The 20231-nt window shown below is 39.5% G+C and overlaps 2 protein-coding genes across 5 annotated transcripts in view; both read right to left on the bottom strand.

The window, feature by feature from the left end:
* Positions 1-14507, bottom strand: part of BEX3 (brain expressed X-linked 3) — a 296936-nt gene extending 282429 nt beyond the window's left edge. For both annotated transcript variants that reach the window (XM_059911304.1, XM_059911305.1), the window contains exon 1: positions 14485-14507. The gene's annotated coding sequence lies outside the window, so the exon portion shown is untranslated. The remainder of the gene's footprint in view (positions 1-14484) is intronic.
* LOC132357655 (protein BEX2-like) lies at positions 13162-14574 on the bottom strand. Of its 3 annotated transcripts, none has more exons than XM_059911301.1 (3): positions 14485-14574; positions 14027-14111; positions 13162-13701 (listed from the first exon to the last, which is right to left on the bottom strand). In XM_059911301.1, the coding sequence occupies exon 3, from the start codon at positions 13694-13696 to the stop codon at positions 13310-13312; it is 387 nt and encodes a 128-aa protein (XP_059767284.1). In that variant the 5' UTR covers positions 13697-13701; positions 14027-14111; positions 14485-14574; the 3' UTR covers positions 13162-13309. The 3 variants fall into 3 exon arrangements, with proteins under 3 accessions (XP_059767284.1, XP_059767285.1, XP_059767283.1); XM_059911302.1 differs by lacking the exon at positions 14485-14574 and adding an exon at positions 14380-14411; XM_059911300.1 differs by lacking the exon at positions 14485-14574 and adding an exon at positions 14239-14261.
* Between the last annotated feature and the right edge of the window lie 5657 nt (positions 14575-20231).

The raw sequence follows: 20231 nt of genomic DNA, 5'->3' as shown, positions 1-20231 counted from the left end.
TCAGCTGTTAACCTTATGGGGATTGCCTTGTGTGTTATTTGTTGGTTTTCCCTTGCTGCTTTTAATATGTTTTCTTTATATTTAATTTTTGATAGTTTGATTAATATGTGTCTTGGCGTGTTTCTCCTTGGATTTATCCTGTATGGGACTCTCTGTGCTTCCAGGACTTGATTAACTATTTCCTTTCCCATATTAGGGAAGTTTTCAACTCTAATCTCTTCAAATATTTTCTCAGTCCCTTTCTTTTTCTCTTCTTCTTCTGGGACCCCTATAATTCGAATGTTGGTGCGTTTAATGTTGTCCCAGAGGTCTCTGAGACAGTCCTCAGTTCTTTCATTCTTTTTTCTTTATCCTGCTCTGTGGTAGTTATTTCCACCATTTTATCTTCCAGGTCACTTATCCGTTCTTCTGCCTCAGTTATTCTGCTATTGATCCCGTCTAGAGTATTTTTAATTTCATTTATTGTGTTTTTCATCGTTGCTTGATTCCTCTTTAGTTCTTCTATGTCCTTGTTAAACGTTTCTTGCATTTTGTCTATTCTATTTCCAAGATTTTGGATCATCCTTACTATCATTATTCTGAATTCTTTTTCAGGTAGACTACCAATTTCCTCTTCATTTGTTAGGTCTGGTGTGTTTTGACCCTGCTCCTTCATCTGCTCTGTGTTTTTCTGTCTTCTCATTTTGCTTATCTTACTGTGTTTGGGGTCTCCTTTTCGCAGGCTGCAGGTTCGTAGTTCCCGTTGTTTTTGGTATCTGTCCCCAGTGGCTAAGGTTGGTTCAGTGGGTTGTGTAGGCTTCCTGGTGGAGGGGACTAGTGCCTGTGTTCTCGTGGATGAGGCTGTATCTTGTCTTTCTGGTGGGCACGTCCACGTCTGGTGGTGTGTTTTGGGGTGTCTGTGGCCTTATTATGATTTTAGGCAGCCTCACTGCTAATGGATGGGGCTGTGTTCCTGTCTTGCTAGTTGTTTGGCATAGGGTGTCCAGCACTGTAGCTTGCTGGTCATTGAGTGAAGCTGGGTCTTGATGTTCAGATGGAGATCTCAGAGAGATTTTCGCCATTTGGTATTACGTGGAGCTGGGAGGTCTCTTGTGGACCCGTGTCCTGAAGTTGGCTCTCCCACTTCAGAGGCACAGACCTGATGCCTGGCTAGAGCACCAAGAGCCTTTCATCCACACGGCTTTTGGGAGGTCTGACGTCTTCTGCCAGCGTTCAGTGGGTGTTCTGTAGGATCAGTTCCACGTGTAGATGTATTTCTAATGTATCTGTGGGAAGGAAGGTGATCTCCACGTCTTACTCTTTCGCCATCTTGCCCCCTCCCCCGTCCCAGCACCACTTATTGAAGAGGCTATCTTTTCTCCATTGTATATTATTGCCTCCTTTATCAAAAATAAGGTGACCATATGTGCGTGGGTTTATCTCTGGACTTTCTATCCTGTTCCATTGATCTATATTTCTGTTTTTGTGCCAGTACCATACTGTCTTGATTATTGTAGCTTTGCAGTATAGTCTGAAGTCCAGGAGCGTGATTCCTCCAGCTCTGTCTTTCCTTCGCAAGATTGCTTTGGCTATTTGGGGTCTTTTGTGTTTCCATACAAATTGTGAAATTTTTTGTTCTAGTTCTGTGAAAAATGCCAGTGGTACTTTGATAGGGATTGCATTGAATCTGTACATTGCTTTGGGTAGTAGAGTCGTTTTCACAATGTTGATTCTTCCAACCCAAGAACATGGCATATCTCTCCATCTATTTGTATCATCTTTAATTTCTTTCATCAGTGTCCTATAATTTTCTGCATACAGGTCTTTTGTCTCCTTAGGTAGGTTTATTCCTAGATATTTTATTCTTTTTGTTGCAATAGTAAATGGGAGTGTTTCCGTAATTTCTCTTTCAGATTTTTCATTGTTAGTGTATAGGAATGCAAGAGATGTCTGCACATTAATTTTGTATCCTGCTACTTTACCAAATTCATTGATTAGCTCTAGTAGTTTTCTGGTAGCATCTTTAGGATTCTCTATGTATAGTATCATGTCATCTTCAAACAGTGACAGCTTTACTTCTTCTTTTCCAATTTGGATCCTTTTATTTCTTTTTCTTCTCTGATTGCTGTTGCTAAAACTTCCAAAACTATGTTGAACAATAGTGGTGAGAGTGGGCACCCTTGGCTTGTTCCTGATCTTAGAGGAAATGGTTTCAGTTTTTCACCACTGAGAACAATGTTGGCTGTGGGTTTGTCATATATGGCCTTTATTATGTTGAGGTAAGTTCCCTCTCTGCCTACTTCCTGGTGGGTTTTTATCATAAATGGGTGTTGAATTTTCTGGAAAGCTTTTTCTGCATCTATGGAGATGATCATATGGTTTTTCCCCTTCAGTTTGTTTATATGGTGTATCACATTGATTGATTTGCGTATATTGAAGAATCCTTGCATTCCTGGGATTAACCCCAATTGATCATGGTGTATAATCCTTTTAATGTGCTGCTGGTTTCTGTTTGCTAGTACTTTGTTGAGGATATTTGCATCTATGTTCATCAGTGATATTGGCCTATAGTTTTCTTTCTTTGTGACATCTTTGTCTGGTTTTGGTATCAGGGTGATGGTGGCCTTGTGGAACGTGTTTGGGTGTGTTGCTCCCTCTGCTATATTTTGGAAGAGTTTGAGAAGGATAGGTGTTATCTCTTCTTTAAATGTTTGATAGAATTTGCCTGTGAAGCCATCTGGTCCTGGGCTTTTGTTTGTTGGAAGAGTTTTATTCACAGTCTCAATTTCAGTGCTTGTGATTGGTCTGCTTATAGTTTCTATTTCTTCCTGGTTCAGTCTCGGAAGGTTGCTTTTCTAAGAATTTGTCCATTTCTTCCAGGTTGTCCACTTTATTGGCATATAATTGCTTGTAGTAATGTCTCATGATCCTTTGTATTTCTGCAGTGTCAGTTATTACTCTCCTTTTTCATTTCTAATTCTATTGATTTGAGTCTTCTCCCTTTTTTTTCTTGATGATTCTGGCTAATGGTTTATCAATTTTGTTTTTCTTCTCAAAGAATGAACTTTTAGTTTTATTGATCTTTGCTCTTCTTTTCTTCATTTCTTTTTCCTTTATTTCTGATCTGATCTTCATGATTTCTTTCCTTCTGCTAACTTTGGGGGGTTTTTGTTCTTCTTTCTCTAATTGTTTTAGGTGTAAGGTTAGGTTGTTTATTTGAGATGTTTCTTGTTTCTTGAGGTCGGTTTGCATTGCTATAAACTTCCCACTTAGGACTGCTTTTGCTGCATCCTATAGGTTTGGGTCGTCGTGTTTTCATTGTCATTTGTTTCTAGGTATTTTTTGATTTCCTCTTTGATTTCTTCAGTGATCTCTTGGTTATTTAGTAGTGTATTGTTTAGCCTCCATGTATTTGTATTTTTTTACAGATTCTTCCCTGTAACTGATATTTAGTCTTATAGTGTTGTAGTCGGAAAAGATAGTTGATAGGATTTCAATTTTCTTAAATTTACCAAGGCTTGCTTTGTGACCCAAGGTATGATCTATCCTGGAGAATGTTCCATGAGCACTTGAGAAGAAAGTATTTTCTGTTGTTTTTGGATGGAATGTCCTATAAATATTAATTAAGTCCACCTTGTTCAATGTATCATTTAAAGCTTGTGTTTCCTTATTAATTTTCTCTTTGGATGATCTGTCCATTGGTGGAAGTGGGGTGTAAAAGTTCCCTACTATGACTGTGTTAATGTCGATTTCCCCTTTGATGGCTGTTAGCATTTGCCTTATGTACTGAGGTGCCTCTATGTTGGGTGCATAAATATTTACAATTGTTATATCTTCTTCTTGGATTGATCCCTTGATCATTATGTAGTGTCCTTCTTTGTCTCTTGTAATAGTCTTTATTTTAAAGTCTATTTTGTCTGATATGAGAATTACTACTCCAGCTTTCTTTTGATTTCCATTTGCATGGAATATCTTTTTCCATCCCCTCACTTTGAGTCTGTATGTGTCCCTAGGTCTGAAGTGAGTGTCTTGTAGACAGCATATATATGGGTCTTGTTTTTTTTAATCCATTCAGCCAGTCTATGTCTTTTGGTTGGAACCTTTAATCCATTTACATTTAAGGTAGTTATCGATATGTATGTTCCCATTACCATTATCTTAATTGTTTTGGGTTTGTTATTGTAGGTCTTTTCTTTTTCTTGTGTTTCCTGCTTAGAGAAGTTCCTTTAGCATTTGTTGTAAAGCTGGTTTGGTGGTGCTGAATTCTCTTAGCTTTTGCTTGTCTGTAAAGGTTTTAATTTCTGTGTCAAATCTGAATGAGATCCTTGCTGGGTATAGTAATCTTGGTTGTAGGTTCTTCCATTTCATCACTTTAAATATATCCTGCCCCTCCCTTCTGGCTTGCAGAGTTTCTGCTGAAAGATCAGCTGTTAACCTTATGGAGATTTCCATCTATGTTTTTTGTTGTTTTTCCCTTGCTACTTTTAATATTTTTTCCTTCTATTTAATTTTTGATAGTTTGATTATTATGTGTCTTGGCATGTTTCCACTTGCATTTATCCTGTATGGGACTCTCTGTGCTTCATGGACTTGGTTGACTCTTTCCTTTCCCATATTAGGAAAGTTTTCAACTATAATCTCTTCAAATATTTTCTCAGTCCCTTTCTTTTTCTCTTGTTCTTCTGGGAACCCTATATTTCACATGTTGGTGTGTTTAATGTTGTCCCAGAGGTCTCTGAGACTGTCCTCAATTCTTTTCATTCGTTTTTCTTTATTCTGCTCTGTGGTAGTTATTTTCACTATTTTATCTTCCATGTCACTTATCTGTTCTTCTGCCTCAGTTATTCTGCTATTGATTCTTTCTAGAGAATTTTTAATTTCATTTATTGTGTTGTTCATCACTGTTTGTTTGCTCCTTAGTTCTTCTGTGTCCTTGTTAAACGTTTCTTGTGTTTTCTCCATCGATTTCCAAGATTTTGGATCATCTGTACTGTCATTACTCTGAATTCTTTTTCCAGTAGACTACCTATTTCCTCTTTATTTGTTTGGTGTGGTGGGTTTTTACCTTGCTCCTTCATCTGCTGTGTGTTTCTCTGCCTTCTCATTTTGCTTAACTTACTGTGTTTGGGGTTTCCTTTTTGCAGGCTGCATATTCATAGTTCCCATTGTTTTTGGTGTCTGCCCCCAGTGGATACAGTTGATTCAGTGGGTTGTGAATGCTTCCTGGTGGAGTGGACTGGTGCTTGTGTTCTGGTGCATGAGGCTGGATCTTGTCTTTCTGGTGACAGGACTGCATCTGGTGTTGTGTTTTGCGCTGTCTGTGACCTTATTATGATTTTAGGCAGCCTCTCTGCTAATGGGTGGGGTTGTGTTTGTGTCTTGTTAGTTGTTTGTCATTGGGTGTGCAGCACTGTAGCTTGCTGGTCGTTGAGTGGAGTTGGGTCTTAGTGCTGAGATGGAGATCTCTGAGAGAGCTTTCGCTGTTTGATATTATGTGGAGCTGGGAGGACTCTGGTGGACCAATGTCCTGAACTCAGCTCTCCCATCTCAGAAGCACAGACCTGACACCCAGCTGGAGATCAAAGACCCTGTCAGCCACACTGCTCAGAAGAGAAGGGAGAAAACAAGAAAGAACAAAGTAAAATAAAATAAAATAAAGGTATTAAAATAAAAATTGAAAAAATTATTAAAAATAAAAAAATTTAAAAGTAATAAAAAGAAAGTAAGAAAGAAGAGACACCAACCAAAAAACAAATTCACCAATGGTAACAAGCACTAAAAAGTATATTAAAAAAAAAAAAAGAGAGAGACAGACAGAACCCTAGGACAAATGGTAAAAGCAAAGCTATGCAGACAAAATCACACAAAGAAGCATATACATACACACTCACAGAAAGAGAAAAAGGGGGAAAATATATATATCTATATATTAAAATAAAAGGAAAAGAGCAACCAATTCAATAAACAAAGCTACTAATGATAATAAACTCTAAATACTAAACTAAGATAAACATAAGACCAGAAACAAATTAGATGCAGAAAGCAAACCCCAAGTCTACAGTTGCTCCCATCATCCATCACCTCAATTTTGGGATGATTCGTTGTCTATTCAGGTATTCCACAGATGCAGGGTACATCAAGTTGATTGTGGAGATTTAATCCGCTGCTCCTGAGGCTACTGGGAGATATTTCCCTTTCTCTTCTTTGTTCGCACAGCTCCTGGGGTTCAGCTTTGGATTTGGCCCCACCTCTGCATGTAGGTCGCCTGAGGGCGTCTGTTCTTCGCTCAGACGGGATGAGGTTAAAGTAGCAGCTGATTAGGGGGCTCTGGCTCACTCAGGTCAGGGGGAGGGAGGGGTATGGAATGTGGGGTGAGCCTGCAGTGGCAGAGACCGGTGTGATGTTGCAACAGTCTGAGGTGCTTCGTGTGTTCTCCCTGGGAAGTTGTCCCTGGATCACGGGACCCTAGCAGTGGTGGGCTGCACAGGCTCCCGGGAGGGGAGGTGTGGATAGTGACCTATGCTTGCACACAGGGTTCTTGGTGGCTGCAGTAGCAGCCTTAGCGTTTCATGCCCGTCTCTGGTGTCCACGCTGATAGCCACAGCCTGCACCCATCTCTGGAGCTCGTTTAGGCAGTGCTCTGAATCCCCTCTCCTCGCGCACCCCGAAACAATGGTCTCTTGTCTCTTCGGCAGCTCCAGACTTTTTCCTGGACTCCCTCCTGGCTAGCTGAGGTGCACTAGCCCCTTCAGGCTGTGTTCACGTGGCCAACCCCAGTCCTCTCCCTGGGATCTGACCTCCGAAGCCGGAGCCTCAGCTCCCAGCCCCTACCCACCCTGGTGGGTGAGCAGACAAGCCTCTCAGGCTGGTGAGCCCTGGTCGGCACTGATCCTCTGTGCAGGAATCTCTCTGCTCTGCCCTTTTCACCCTGTTGCTGTGCTCTCCTCTGTGGCTTCAAAGCTTCCCCCACGCCACCCCCGTCTCCGCCAGTGAAGGGGCTTCCTAGTGTGTGGAAACCTTTCCTCCTTCACAGCTCCCTCCCAGAGGTGCAGGTCCCATCTCTATTCTTTTGTCTCTGTTTTTTCTTTTTTCTTTTACCCTACCCAGGTACGTGGGGAGTTTCTTGCCTTTTGGGAAGTCTGAGGTCTTCTGCCAGCCTTCAGTAGGTGTTCTGTAGGAGTTTTTCCATATGTAGATATACTTCTGATGTATTTGTGGGGAGGAAGGTGATCTTCACGTCTTACTCCTTTGCCATCTTGAAGGTCTCTAAAGGCTATTTTTAATGTAATAAGAGTTATTTTTCTGCATAATTTCAGCCTTGGGTTATATGTTGAGAAATGTCTTTAGCATGCTTAAGTTAAATAATCATCTGTATTTTCTCCCAGTTCTGTCATTATTATATTCAATTTGTCAATCCATTTAAGTAACAACTTTGTTTGAAATAATTCTTAAGGATAGTGGAAAAGGATTATCTTAAAATATTAAGTGAAAGAGGAACATACAAAACAGTGTATACAGTATTATTCAATTTTTAGAGAACTAGATTTCATTTGTGAATATTTTGTGTAGAAAAAAGACTAAAAGAAAAGAAACTGAAATATTTAACAACGTTTAGCAGGATTAAGATGATTTTTTATAATTTCTTCTTTATGCTCCTTTGTGTTTTTCAAAATGAATGTGTATCATCTGCTATCAGAAATTTTAAAAATAAGATTATTTTTTAATTAAAAAATGTGCTGTGGGGCTTCCCTGGTGGCGCAATGGTTGAGAATCTCCCTGCCAATGCAGGGGACACGGATTCGAGCCCTGGTCTCGGAAGATCCCACATGCCGCGGAGCGACTAGGTCCGTGAGCCACAATTACTGAGCCTGCGTGTCTGGAGCCTGTGGTCCGCAACAAGAGAGGCCGCGATAGTGAGAGGCCCGCGCACCGCGATGAAGAGTGGCCCCCACTTGCCACAACTAGAGAAAGCCCTCGCACAGAAACGAAGACCCAACACAGCCATAAATAAATTAATTAATTAATTTTAAAAAATGTGTTGTATCTTAAAAATGATTTGTAATGTTGCATTTCAATATAAAGATAATGTGAACCACGTATCTAATTTTAAATTTTCTAGTAGTCTCATTTTTTAAAAGAAAAAGTAACTGGTGAAATTAATTTTAAAGTATATTTTATTTAACACTGTATATCCAAAATGCTATCATTTTATCATATAATCCATATAAAAATTATTGATAAGATATTTTACATTCTTTTTTTATACTATGTGTTTGAAATCCTGTGTGTGCTTTACACTTTTACCTGTCTCAAATTACATTAATCACATTTCAAGTTCTCAATAGCCACATGTGGCTCATGGTTATCATATTGGACACTGCAGATTTGGAACATAAAAATGTCTTGAGTCCCAAATTAGGCTAAATCCTACTTATCTGCTGAACCATTGCTTCAAATTACTTTTGAAATGCAGTTGATACGGATTAGGGGCTACAAACTGAAGTGCCTCTAAGGGCCAGAGAGGTAACTATATAATTTGAATAAAAAAATCTGGGTACAAAAAGTTAAACTGAAGCACGTGTCTTTCTAAAGAATTGAAGCCGCCACTAGCTCCTTCTAGTCAATTGGTGCAACATGGGAATGCAGGCTCAGGGTTGACAGACTTACTGAGTTTTCATGGAAACTTAAACTCTGGATTTTCTTGTGCAATTTCTCAATTATTAATTATCAATAATGATTCAAAAATTGAACAGCACCTTGTGCGACAAATTGTTTTTACCAAATGTAATCCTTTTTATGCCAACTTTTGACTACTGGGATCAATACATACTTTCAAAAATCCACTAATTTTATTAACTTTGAAACATTAGGCTACTCATTTTTGGTGACCTAAACCTTTTTTTTTTTTTTTTCATTTTACATGTGTTATAACATTAACAGCTAACATTTACTGGGAGCTTAGTATATGACAGGCATCTTGCTAAATACTTTCCACACTTTACCAATGAGAGAAATGAAACTAAGGGAGGTTGACCAACTTTGTTTAAGGTCACAAAACTTGTGATGATGCCAATATTTGAACTAAAGTCTGCCTGACTCCAGTCTGTGCTTTTACAAACACTCCTTTAAATCGCCTAGGAGTATCCATGTCTCGGTAATCTACCAATCTCCCTCCCTCTCTCTCTCTACACACGCACACACACACACACACACACACACACACTCCTCTAGTCCTTTTTCTCTTATCTTCTGTTTCTTTTTCTTTTATCTTTCTCTCCTTTATGCTCATCCTACATCTCCTTTCCAAAACACATTTCCTTTTCCCATTCTTATCTTTCATTTTCATTGCATAGTATTGTCTCTGTTTTATCCACCTTGATAAGGGAAGCTCTCAGCCAGTGGTGTGCTAAAGCCAGCTCTTACTGGCTCAGGACAGTTAATTATACATATCTCTTCTGAACTTTGCATTAAGTGACATCATGTTGGTAACTGAAAATCAGCTGTAGTAGGAGTATTTATACAATGGAAATAAGCTAACACTACACATAGTTTACTGGAAACCCAGTTGTTTAACATTTAGTTTATCAGCACACCACTGGCTTTAGCACTGGTTACACATCTGATTTTTTTCTGTCTGGGGATCACTGTAGGTGTTAGGTAGCTTATCTGCCCATCTACTTTTCCCTTTGGTTTTGTAAATTCTGTTATTTTCTGGAACCCAAACTTTTACATTAACTCCTTAGCTTATTACATTGATTCATAATGTGTATGGTGAATTTTAGTTCTTTGACATTCAGAAGACAACTTTATTTTCCAGTTATGCATGAAATGAAATTCCTTTTTATTCTTTTTAAAGAGATCTATTTTTAGTACCTTGACTATGCATTAATTGATATCTTTTCTGAATACATTTCCTCACTGGGACAGCTGGATATTATGGTCAGAACCCCCTTCAGCTCATTTTGCTTTATTTTTTTGTCGTGTTTTTGCATGTTTCCTTCTCTCTTATGGCACATTTATGCCATCTATTTCATAGTTTTTTCCCTTAAAATCCTTTAAAATGTTCCTTGGACTTCTACCTGTTTTAACCTCAAGTCTCTTAAAGGATTTCCAAGACCTTGCTTCTTATGGGCATATTATTATTATTTTCCTTCCTGGAGCATTTCCATGTTCCTGCTTTCATTGGACAGCTCCCAAATGATGCTGATTGGAATACTAGATCTTCGCAACCTTTTTAGAATCACATTCACAGATAATTTCTTGTGTTATTCACAGAGATGGAAAGCCATGTTCATTATCTATCAGATTTATCCATTTAGAACTCTCAGAGGGCATCCTCATTTTCAAGATTTGAGGTCCTGGGACCCACAAATTACATCCTCCATGTACTTATCTTTTTTCTTTTTTGGATGCACCATGCAGCTTGTGGGATCTTAGTTCCCTGACCAGGGATTGAACCAGGCCCCAGCAGTGAAAGCACCGAGTCCTGACCACTGGACCACCAGGGAATTCCCATCCTCCATGTACTTATGTTAGTCCTCTGAATTTTGTGTTTCTTGGGAAAAAAAGACTTCTTAAAAACATACTCCATGCCTTATTCAGTCAAACTAGATGATAAAATGGTTTCATATACCTGCTTGTTCATCCTGTTATCTCAGTCCTACGTTTCCTCTAACCATAAGAGCACATTTTTTTTGTAGGTATTTACTCAACCACAGGAATGATTAGTAATATGATGATTTATACCTGCATCTTTCCAACATTGCCAGCCTGACAGCCACTTTTTCTATCCAATGCTTTTCTTTCTGGAGTTAAACAGATTATTTTGGCAAATTTGATTAAATATAACTGTTTTCCAATACTTCTGCAAAATGCAGGTGTCAGAATCTCAAATGACTGTTTTGGGTTATGAAGTTGTCTGTGTAATGTCCCTTCCTGACCCTGACTCTACCCTATATTTTCATTGCATAGAACACACTAGTTTCTCTCTTAAAATTTGCTAGATTTTCAGAATCTGTGGCTTCAGGTCTATGTTGGATATGAGACTCTTTTTCAAACACACACTCTTGTCAGATTCCCAGTAGAAAACTTTACATTAGGTTGTTCCTGTTATTTGCAACCTGGCAAGGCCAATAGTGTTGGCCAATTTATTTTTTGTTAACATATAGTTTGTGGTTAGAATTTTATTGTTTGTTAGTTTATATAGTTTGGGGTTAAAAAATATGAGACCACTGGAAATTTGAACAATGACTGGATATTAAATAATTGTTTCCCACATTTGTTTGTGATTATGGTACTGTGGTTATGTTTTAAAAGCATCATTATCCTTTAGAGACACATACTGTATCAGCTAACCATTGTTGTGTAACAAATTACCCCAAAATTTAGCAACTTAAAACCACACACAGTTATTATCCTAGAGATTCTGTGAATCAGAAGTCTGGGTGTGGCTAATCTGTGTCTTCTGCCTCGGGGTCTTTTACAAATCTGCAATCAATTTGTTGTCCAGGGCCAGGGTCTTATCTGAAGGCTTGAGTAGGGAAGCATCTGTTTCCAAACTCACTTATGTTTTTTGGCAAGATTCACTCCCTCAAGAGCTATAGAACTGAGAGTCTTAGTTCCTCACTGCCTGTTGACTGTAAGACTCTCAGGTTTTTGCCATATGGGCCTCTCCAACATGGCAGCTTGTTTCATCAAAGCCAGCAAGGAGGTAGGGGACAGGGAGAGAGTCTCCTAGCAAGAGAGAAGTCATAATCTTCTGTAATGCAATCACAGAAGTGACATCACATCACTTTTGCTGTATTCTATTGATTAGAAGTAAGACAGTGATTTTGCCTACATTCAGTAGGAGAGAAAATTAAACCAAGGCATGAATACCATATCCATAAGTAATTTGAAATCTACATATCTTTCTGTCAATGAGAATGTTTTAAGTGCCTCCATTGCATTTATAAGCTCACTGAAGAGTTCTTTGGATCTGGATCTATTATTGGCTTTTATTTCTTTTTTGCACAAGTAATCCATATTCCTTAAGAAAAATGTAGTTTAGTACAAAGAAAAAAATCACCCAATATCCCTCAAGAGATAACCACTGTTAACTTTTTAGTGTATACACTTTCAATTTTTATGTAGTAAATCTAAAGGTCTTTAAATTTTTCTCATCCTTTGCATTTTAATGTTTCTCTCCATTGAATTCAGATATTCATCTTTATGTTCTTCTAATTATTCTTGTTCCTATTGAAGAATTGAGATCATAGTAAGTATATACACACCAGTAGCCTTTTAAATGTTAATGTGCATCAGAATCACCAGGGAAGTTTGTTAAAAACGAAAGTTCTGGAGCTCCATTTAGTAGATTTGGAGTGGGACATTTTCAAGAAACTCCTCAGGTGATTCTCACACAGGTGGCTGATCAGCATACTTTTAGAAACACTAGGACATTATTAAATAAATTCAGTGTTCCTTTAGAAATTGCAAGTAATCTCCTCTAGAGAACTGAAGTCACATATCCAAGGTTATTTTATTCAGGGATGGAATGAGACAAGAACTCAGAGCTCCTGACTCAATCGTTATTAATCGTACTTTGTTAAGTTTTTGTCAGGCAGAAATCACACCTTGACTAGCAGAAATTGCAGCCCTGAAGGGGAAGAGGGATGTTGTATTGGGCAGATCTATCTTTGGGGACTCTGTTAAATATTTGAAGGGAAAATGTGAGGGGAGGGGGTTCTTGCCTAATATGTGGGGATGGGGGCAAAAATAGGGAAACAGAGCTCACACACTCCTGACCTTGTTTCACAGTCAAGTAAAGCAAATATAGTCCCTAATTTATAAAGAATTCATGGGTTTATTCATCTAGCTAAAAGATCCAAATTTAGGGACCAAGTATTTATTGTGACCCTATGGCTCTCATAAAGTCATTAAAAATAGTTTGCATATCTTCTCAAACTAAATTATAAAAGAAAACACATCAAACCATCTCACAGAATCGAGTCCCTGTATTAATCTTTTGGTACATTTAATTTCAGCATTTTTCTCCTCGTGTATTAGATAAATATGAGATTTGAAATAAAAAAGAATACATAGATTGCTTTTTAAAACTGCTTTATTAACTTCACAATATATAATAAGCATCTTGCCATGCAATAGGTAAAATTCTTCTGCTAACAGAATCTTACAGACTGGGTCAAAAACACATTCAACTAGAAGCTGGTAATACGAGACCCACCAGAAATGAGTGGCATCAACAGGTTTACAACAGAGGTACATTATGAACATGTAAGTTTAGGAAGCAGGTGTGTCTCCCTATTAACTTCAGGGAGAACATCAGGATTTAAGGCATAAGGCAAAACTCATCATGATGGTCATGGTGAGGGGGGTCAGTGCTAACTGCCCGCAGACTGTGACTCGACTGCTTTTCCCTCAGCTTTTGCATGAGTTGTCTCATCTCTTCCCCAATCCTTTCCATATTCTCCTCTCTCATCCTTGCCTGTGGCTCTTCAAGCCTCTGAGTCATGTCCCATCTATACTGCAGGATGGGCTGCCTAACATGGAACCGCCTATGATTTCCTCCAGGTACACAATATTCACCATATCCCGAAGGTAGGGCCAAAGGCTCTCCTTTATTAGCAAGTTGCTCTTTTTCATCCTTTTTATCATTTTCCTCGTTGGCATTTTCCATGTTGATATTTTTCATCACTTGTTCCTCTTTGGACGCCATTGCTCCTAGGAGACAAAAGACAAGAAAAAGGGCTGCATTTTTCGTGGATAGATCAGCACCAAGGACAGAGGCCTGGATAGCATGTGTTATTATTATTTTTTTAATTTCATTTTCCCACCTGAAAGGCTTCATGAGCCCTCTAGGGGGCCCCCAGTCCGAGCCCTCCCCCCCTCAGTTCTTTCCCTCCCTCCTCTCAAATCCACCATTTTCCCTACAGATCCCTCCCCCAGGCCTCTTCAAACAACAAAGTGGAGGACGGGGCATGGGGAAGGTGGGAGGGGGTATGACGGGGCTCTGCACCCACCCACACACACCGTCCCCTGCACCGACCTGGGCCTATCCTTGCTGTCTCCGCTTCCTCCCGATTCTCGCTGCAAGTGCGTCGCCGCAACACTTGACACTTAGATCCGCAGACCTGCAGAAGGCAGGGATGGAGGGAGCGAGTACTGTCGCCAAGCTCTCGGCGCCGAACCACCGCCCCTCACCGCCCACCCCCCGCCGCCACCCCCGACCTGCGTCCACCGCCCCCTTCCCGGGTTCACCATTGCCCTGCAGGAACTCAGAGATGATTTCCCATCGCTCTTAAGTTGCTTTGCGGCCTGGAACCCTGCTGCCCCTGCAACCCTCACCCCAGGGGGGCCCTATTTCTGTCCCAAGAAAGCAAGGGTGTGGAGAGAGCTCACTGGGACCCGCCGCGGTGATCCCCTGCGCTGAACCCATGAGCCGGCCTCTGGGGTTGGCTGGCAGCTGCCGCCAAGGTGTCAGAGCGCGGGCCCCGGAGCCCTTACCTGCTCCGCTTCCCCCGGGCCCGATGCCAGCCCGCCGTTCGCAGGGCAGCGGGGAGCTGGTACCCAGACAAGAGTGACGACTGCACCGAAGGCTGCGTCGCTCTGCAGCTCGCGGTCACGTGAGGGCTTCGCGTCACCGCTGACCTCGCCCTCAGATCCTCCTCCCCACCCACCGGGGCCGACGGAGAGTTCAACAGGACCCTCCCCTCAACCTCCGCACGCAAGATCTCCCCCTACACGCAGCTGTACGCTAGGTCTGGTTCCTCAGCTTGGTCCTTTCCGATCCGAGGGCCCACAGGCGGCCTCACTGCCCTTATGTTTGGGGTTTGACCTTCTCTGGTTACCAGGGAGAGTCTGCACCTCCCTTCCCACCACTCCAAGGCCTTGGTATTGACTTTGGCCCTTTCTGCTTTTTTCTCCTGTTCTCACTAGCTGTATAGTATTTGCTTCCTAGCAATTTCTCTTTATTTTCTTTTTAAAAATCAGTATGCCTCTAAAAAACCTGAAATTAGGAAATTTCGTTTTTTGAAAGACATGCTTCAACCTGGGGAAGTTAAAAAAAAAAAGAAAACTCATTGTTTATGTTCTCTTGCACCACACAGAAAGTATTTTCTTTGGGCTCCACACAACTTCATTTTTAGAATATTCTAGCTTGTTTCAGAATTTTATGGAATTAAAAAAATGGGGGAAATCTTTCTAAACACAGTCGCGATGTTTTGAAAATTATCTGTGAAGTTAATATTCACGGAGAAGTCTGATTGTCAAATCTTGGCTATTTTATGTAAATAATCTACCTTTATATTCCTTCTAGGACAGATTTCAAGTTTTATTAATAAACATTTATATTTTATTCTACTATAATAAACATTCATTAAATATGGAAAAGCATTTGCTGGCAACTGAAGTCGTCTGCTTAAATTTAACGGCTATTATTAAAGATGGTTTTGAAGACCTAAGCAAAGGGAAGAGCTATGAGGCTGATGCAGGTTGAGGGACGCAGAGATAATCCGATCACCCCTGCCCTGTCAAGAGGTTGGGAAGGGGCTGGTCTTCCTGCTGCCACATTCCAGAGCCTCTTACTTCCTACATTCAAGCTCCTGATTGTTTCTTACTCCAAAAATATAGATGGACAGGTGACCAAGGTCTTGACCTGAGTAAGTTCCTTTGGTTCCTTCCATCCATTTCTTCCCCAAAATCCTACCTAGTGACTTATCTCCCAGATAGATGAGGGGTTTATTCTCATACTCAAAACCAGATGGGGCTCTTCTACACCTCTGTGGTGGGGGATTACAAGAATTGTAGAAAAGTAATTGCTTCAGAGAGAGCGTCCCAGGTCTGCCTGCTCTCTCCTTTTTTTCACCTTGTCCATGTGGAAACCTCTTTGGGACCTTTCTGCTATCTCTCGCCTGGCTTGGGAAGTGCAGAGAGTTGAGATCCTTACCCTTACCTCCTCACCTCCAGTGCACTCAGGAAGAACCCAGCCTTGCTGCAGGGTCACTATCTGCCAGTCCATACCCACCCTGATACTCCCTCACTTATGCCAGGGTCCAAGGAACATTCTCTGCTGACAATCCTGAGTAACCTTATATTAGGCATACAAACATGGAAGTCTGTGGAACACCTTAAATCTTATTCAAAATTATCTGTATGGGAGGTGATTATATATTCACATTTTTGTGGGAAGAAAGGCTATAATTTTTAGAAGATTCTCAAAAGAGGCTGTGGTTCTTTGCCCCTAAAAAAGGTTAAAAGTGTCTGTATATGCTGTCTCACTAACTCTAGTCATTTATTCTCACCTTAGACCTGCCTCTTTTCCCTTTGTTTTCTGCCTTAGTATCCACCCATTGGCCAACTCAGAACCAGACCATCATCCTTGAATCCTTCTTCATTGTCTCTCATATTCAATTGATAACCAAATCGGGCTAAGACTCTATTTATGTCTTTTAATAACAGCATTATGGAGCTATAATCCACATATCATATGATCTCCATTTAAAGTGTACACTTCAATGATTTTTACTTTATTCACAGATGTGTACAACCATCACCACAGTCAATTTTAGAACATTTTCATCACCTCAAAGAAAAACTCAGAAAGTACTCTTTAACTATCACTCTCCTATCCTCCCATCCTCTCCAGGTCAAAGCAACCATACAAAGCAAACGTACTTTCTATCTCTGTAGATTTCCCCATTCTGGACATTTCATATAAATGAAACAATATATAATATGTGTTCTTTTGGGGCTCACTTTTTGATTTAGCATAATGTTTTCATACTTCATGGCAACAATATGATTAATCATTTGAGGAACTGCCAAACTGTTTTCCACAGTGTTGACCCTTTTACATACCTACCAACACTGTATGAGAGTTCTGAATTTGCCACATCCTCACCATTTGTTATCATATGTAATTTTGATTCTACTCATATTAGTGGGCATGAATTGTTGACTGAAAAACAGTTCACAGCATGATAACTGTCAGTTCAGTTTTATTTGGAGACTTACTGAGAACTGTAGCCTGGGAGATAGCCTCTCAGATAGCTCTGAGGAACTGCTCCAAAGAGGTCAGGGGAGAGGTCAGTGTATATATACATAATTTTGGTGAAGGGAGTATGTGCAATCAAGCACACATCTCAGTAGAAGGTTGCTGCTAGTCATAGGAAGGTTGCTGCTACTCACGAGGAGCAGATGTCTCTGTTAATGATTTTAAGTGCTTTTCTAGGTATGAGAGGATGCAAAAAATTGGGTTCATAAAATTTTCTTCTGAAAATATTTAATTATCTGATGGATTTGAAGGCCTGTTCTGCCAGTTTTCCCAGAGCACAGAGTGCCTCATTCGTGATCTCTGCCCTGATCTCCTTTCAGGGTGTCTTAAAGGTCTGTAACTGCAGTGGCTAAGTGACTTCATTCTTATAGAACCAGGTGGCAAGTGCCATATTTTTGTAGTCAGGGCCCCCCCCCCCCAACGCTCCCTCCCCTGCTCCATTGTCATAAAATTGACCATGTTTTGGGAGGCATTTCATGACCATTTTGTCCCACAGTACTAGGAATGTTCATGCGTAGGTCAGGCTAAGATTTCATTGATAGACCATTCAATGTGGTATTACTGGACTAGGCCCTGTTAACAGTAGCCAAAAGTCTTTGGACCATCTGACTTACTAGTCTGCTATGGTCCAAGAAATGATTCCCTCTTATTGCTTCTTCCCATATCTAGAGTTACACTATTACAATCAATTGATCTTATAGAACTATGTATTTGGTCAACCGTTTCAAGTCACCTAGTCATCATTTTATCAGAGGCACAGTCATACATTTGGTAATATAAGAAACAATAATCTTATAAAATGGGCAGAATACAAGTAATATAGATAGTAGCATTAGTAAGGTCATAAGTAAGAATTTAAGCCAAGAACTTCCATTAGGTGCAGCCCAGTATATCCCCAGGTCATCTGATTTAGTCTGTTCTGTACCAATCCTTGTCTTTAAGGGAAATGATATATTGGCATTGTTCGTAAGGCACCTAGCCCAATTTCCTAGTGTTATTAGGCTGATTATCCTTAGTATGGTTTAATTGTTCCCAACACAAGGGATGTCTTTAAACTTAAATGATTGTGGTCTGGTGTTAACCATATAAATCAGTCCCATAACAGGGAGCTTATATTCTTTGACTGAAATTTAGCTCTTTGCTCTGATTGAGCTTAAGTAATTTTAAAAGAAAATTCATATTTATTATTATGGTCAGAGCAAGTAGATTGATTGTCCAAGTGAGGGGCTCCCATTTAGTAATATCAATAGTAGCCTGAACAAAACTGTAACTTCTTTCTTCTAGAATAAATTTCCTAAGGGCCATCCAATTAGAGCCTTGGAAAGGAGAAATCCACCAAGGCAACCCAGAAGTACTGAATGTAGGTAATTGAACATAAACCCAACAATTGGATTGGTTTTTTTTTTTTTTTGAAACTTACATATGATTGAACCCAAGAAAGAAATACATTTGGTTCATAAGCAAAACTGTGAGCAGTTATCAAAGTAATTGGTATACAGGCCTGATCTGGCATCTTGGGTCAGCTGGCTACTTCAGATGTCATCTTCTTCTCATTTTGGTCTCTTAGTTTCTCCTCTGTTTGAGTGTTGTTTTAAGGTGAGTTTGAGGTCAACAGCCTTCTCTATAGACCAGTCCAGTGCAAGGGCCTTTTCTAAGTGGGAAATATGAATCCAAGAGTTAATTTCCTTCAGTTTTGCTGCACATGAGCTAGTTAAGAGCACTTGATAAGGTTCTTTCAATCTAGGTTGGAGATAGTCCTTTAAGTGATGTCTTTTCCAGTATGCATAACCTCCTGGTTGCAGGTCATGGAGCAGCTGATCTTCATCCAAAGATAGTCTAAGCTTCAGAAACAAGCTTAGACTATTTGCAGTAGCCAAGATATGGAAGCAACTTAAATGTCTAGGCAGATGAATGGATAAAGAAGATGTGGGGTGTGTGTGTGTGTGTGTGTGTGTGTGTGTGTCTATATATCTATATATATATAGACACACACACAATGGAATAGACTCAACCATAAAAAAGAATGAAATAATGCCATTTGCAGCAACATGGATGGACCTAGAGATAATCATACTAAGTGAAGTAAGTCAGACAGAGAAAGACAAATATCATATGATATCACTTATATGTGAAATGTAAAAAAATGATACAAATGAACTTACTTATAAAACAGAAATCGACTCACAGACATAGAAAACAAACTTATGGTTACCAACGGGGCAGGGGGGCAGGGATAAATTAGGAATTTGGGATTAATAGATACACACTACTATATATAAAATTGATAAACAACAAGGACCTACTGTATAGCATAGGGAAAAATAGTCAATATTTTGAAATAACCTATAATGGAAAAGAATCTGAAAAAGAATATATATATAATGTATATATTATATATATATAAAAAACTGAATCACTTTGCTGTATACCTGAAACATTGTAAATCAACTGTACTTCAATTAAAAATGTATAAATAGAAAAAAGAAACAAGCTTAGAATGTCCTTTTAATAATTCAATTAAACTTTGCAATAATGTAACATAGTAATGAGGGATAATGAGTGAGTAGTAAGGAAGTGAGTCTTAGACAAACAGCATTAGAATTTAATATCCACAAAGGTATGTTGCTGAAACAAATTTTTTCTCTCTAAAATTACCCGCATTTCCACCAAATATAGCCAAATTAAGACGAATTTGTTTGCAAATAATTCTGGTTTCAATACACTTGGCCTGACTACTTACCTAAGTGTAGTTGATCATACAGGCTCTTTTAAAACTGGCTTTCCATCAGATTCTGCCTGCAATATCTATAGATTTGGGTGAATTCCTCTCTTCCTGAGATTCCCAAAATATCTTGAGATTCTTGCACCTGTCAGGAGGTGTACTGCTTTACTTACCTGATAAGGCAGCTGGGAACCTAAGAGTTTCCAATCTATGGAGGGATCAGGTAGAGAGAAAAGATAAATTTTTAAATTCTGCTTACAAAAGAATAATTTACCAAATTGCTGTAAGTCGTAATTAGCTTGAGGGGAAGTGTTTCTTAATATCTGGAAAACACAGATTAAAAGCCATTAACATTTCAGACAGAAACCATAAAAATTATAACAATATTCATAGTTCAGTCTTATGTAACTAATCCTTGATCTCTTGTTAACAGTTTTATAAAGCCATCAGGGTTTCCATTAGAATTCCTTAATGTTT

Source organism: Balaenoptera ricei, chromosome X (genome assembly GCF_028023285.1).
Source record: "Balaenoptera ricei isolate mBalRic1 chromosome X, mBalRic1.hap2, whole genome shotgun sequence".
NCBI lineage: Eukaryota > Metazoa > Chordata > Mammalia > Artiodactyla > Balaenopteridae > Balaenoptera > Balaenoptera ricei.
The sequence above is the reverse complement of the archived record's forward strand: the minus strand, read 5'-3'. Positions and strand labels throughout refer to the sequence as shown.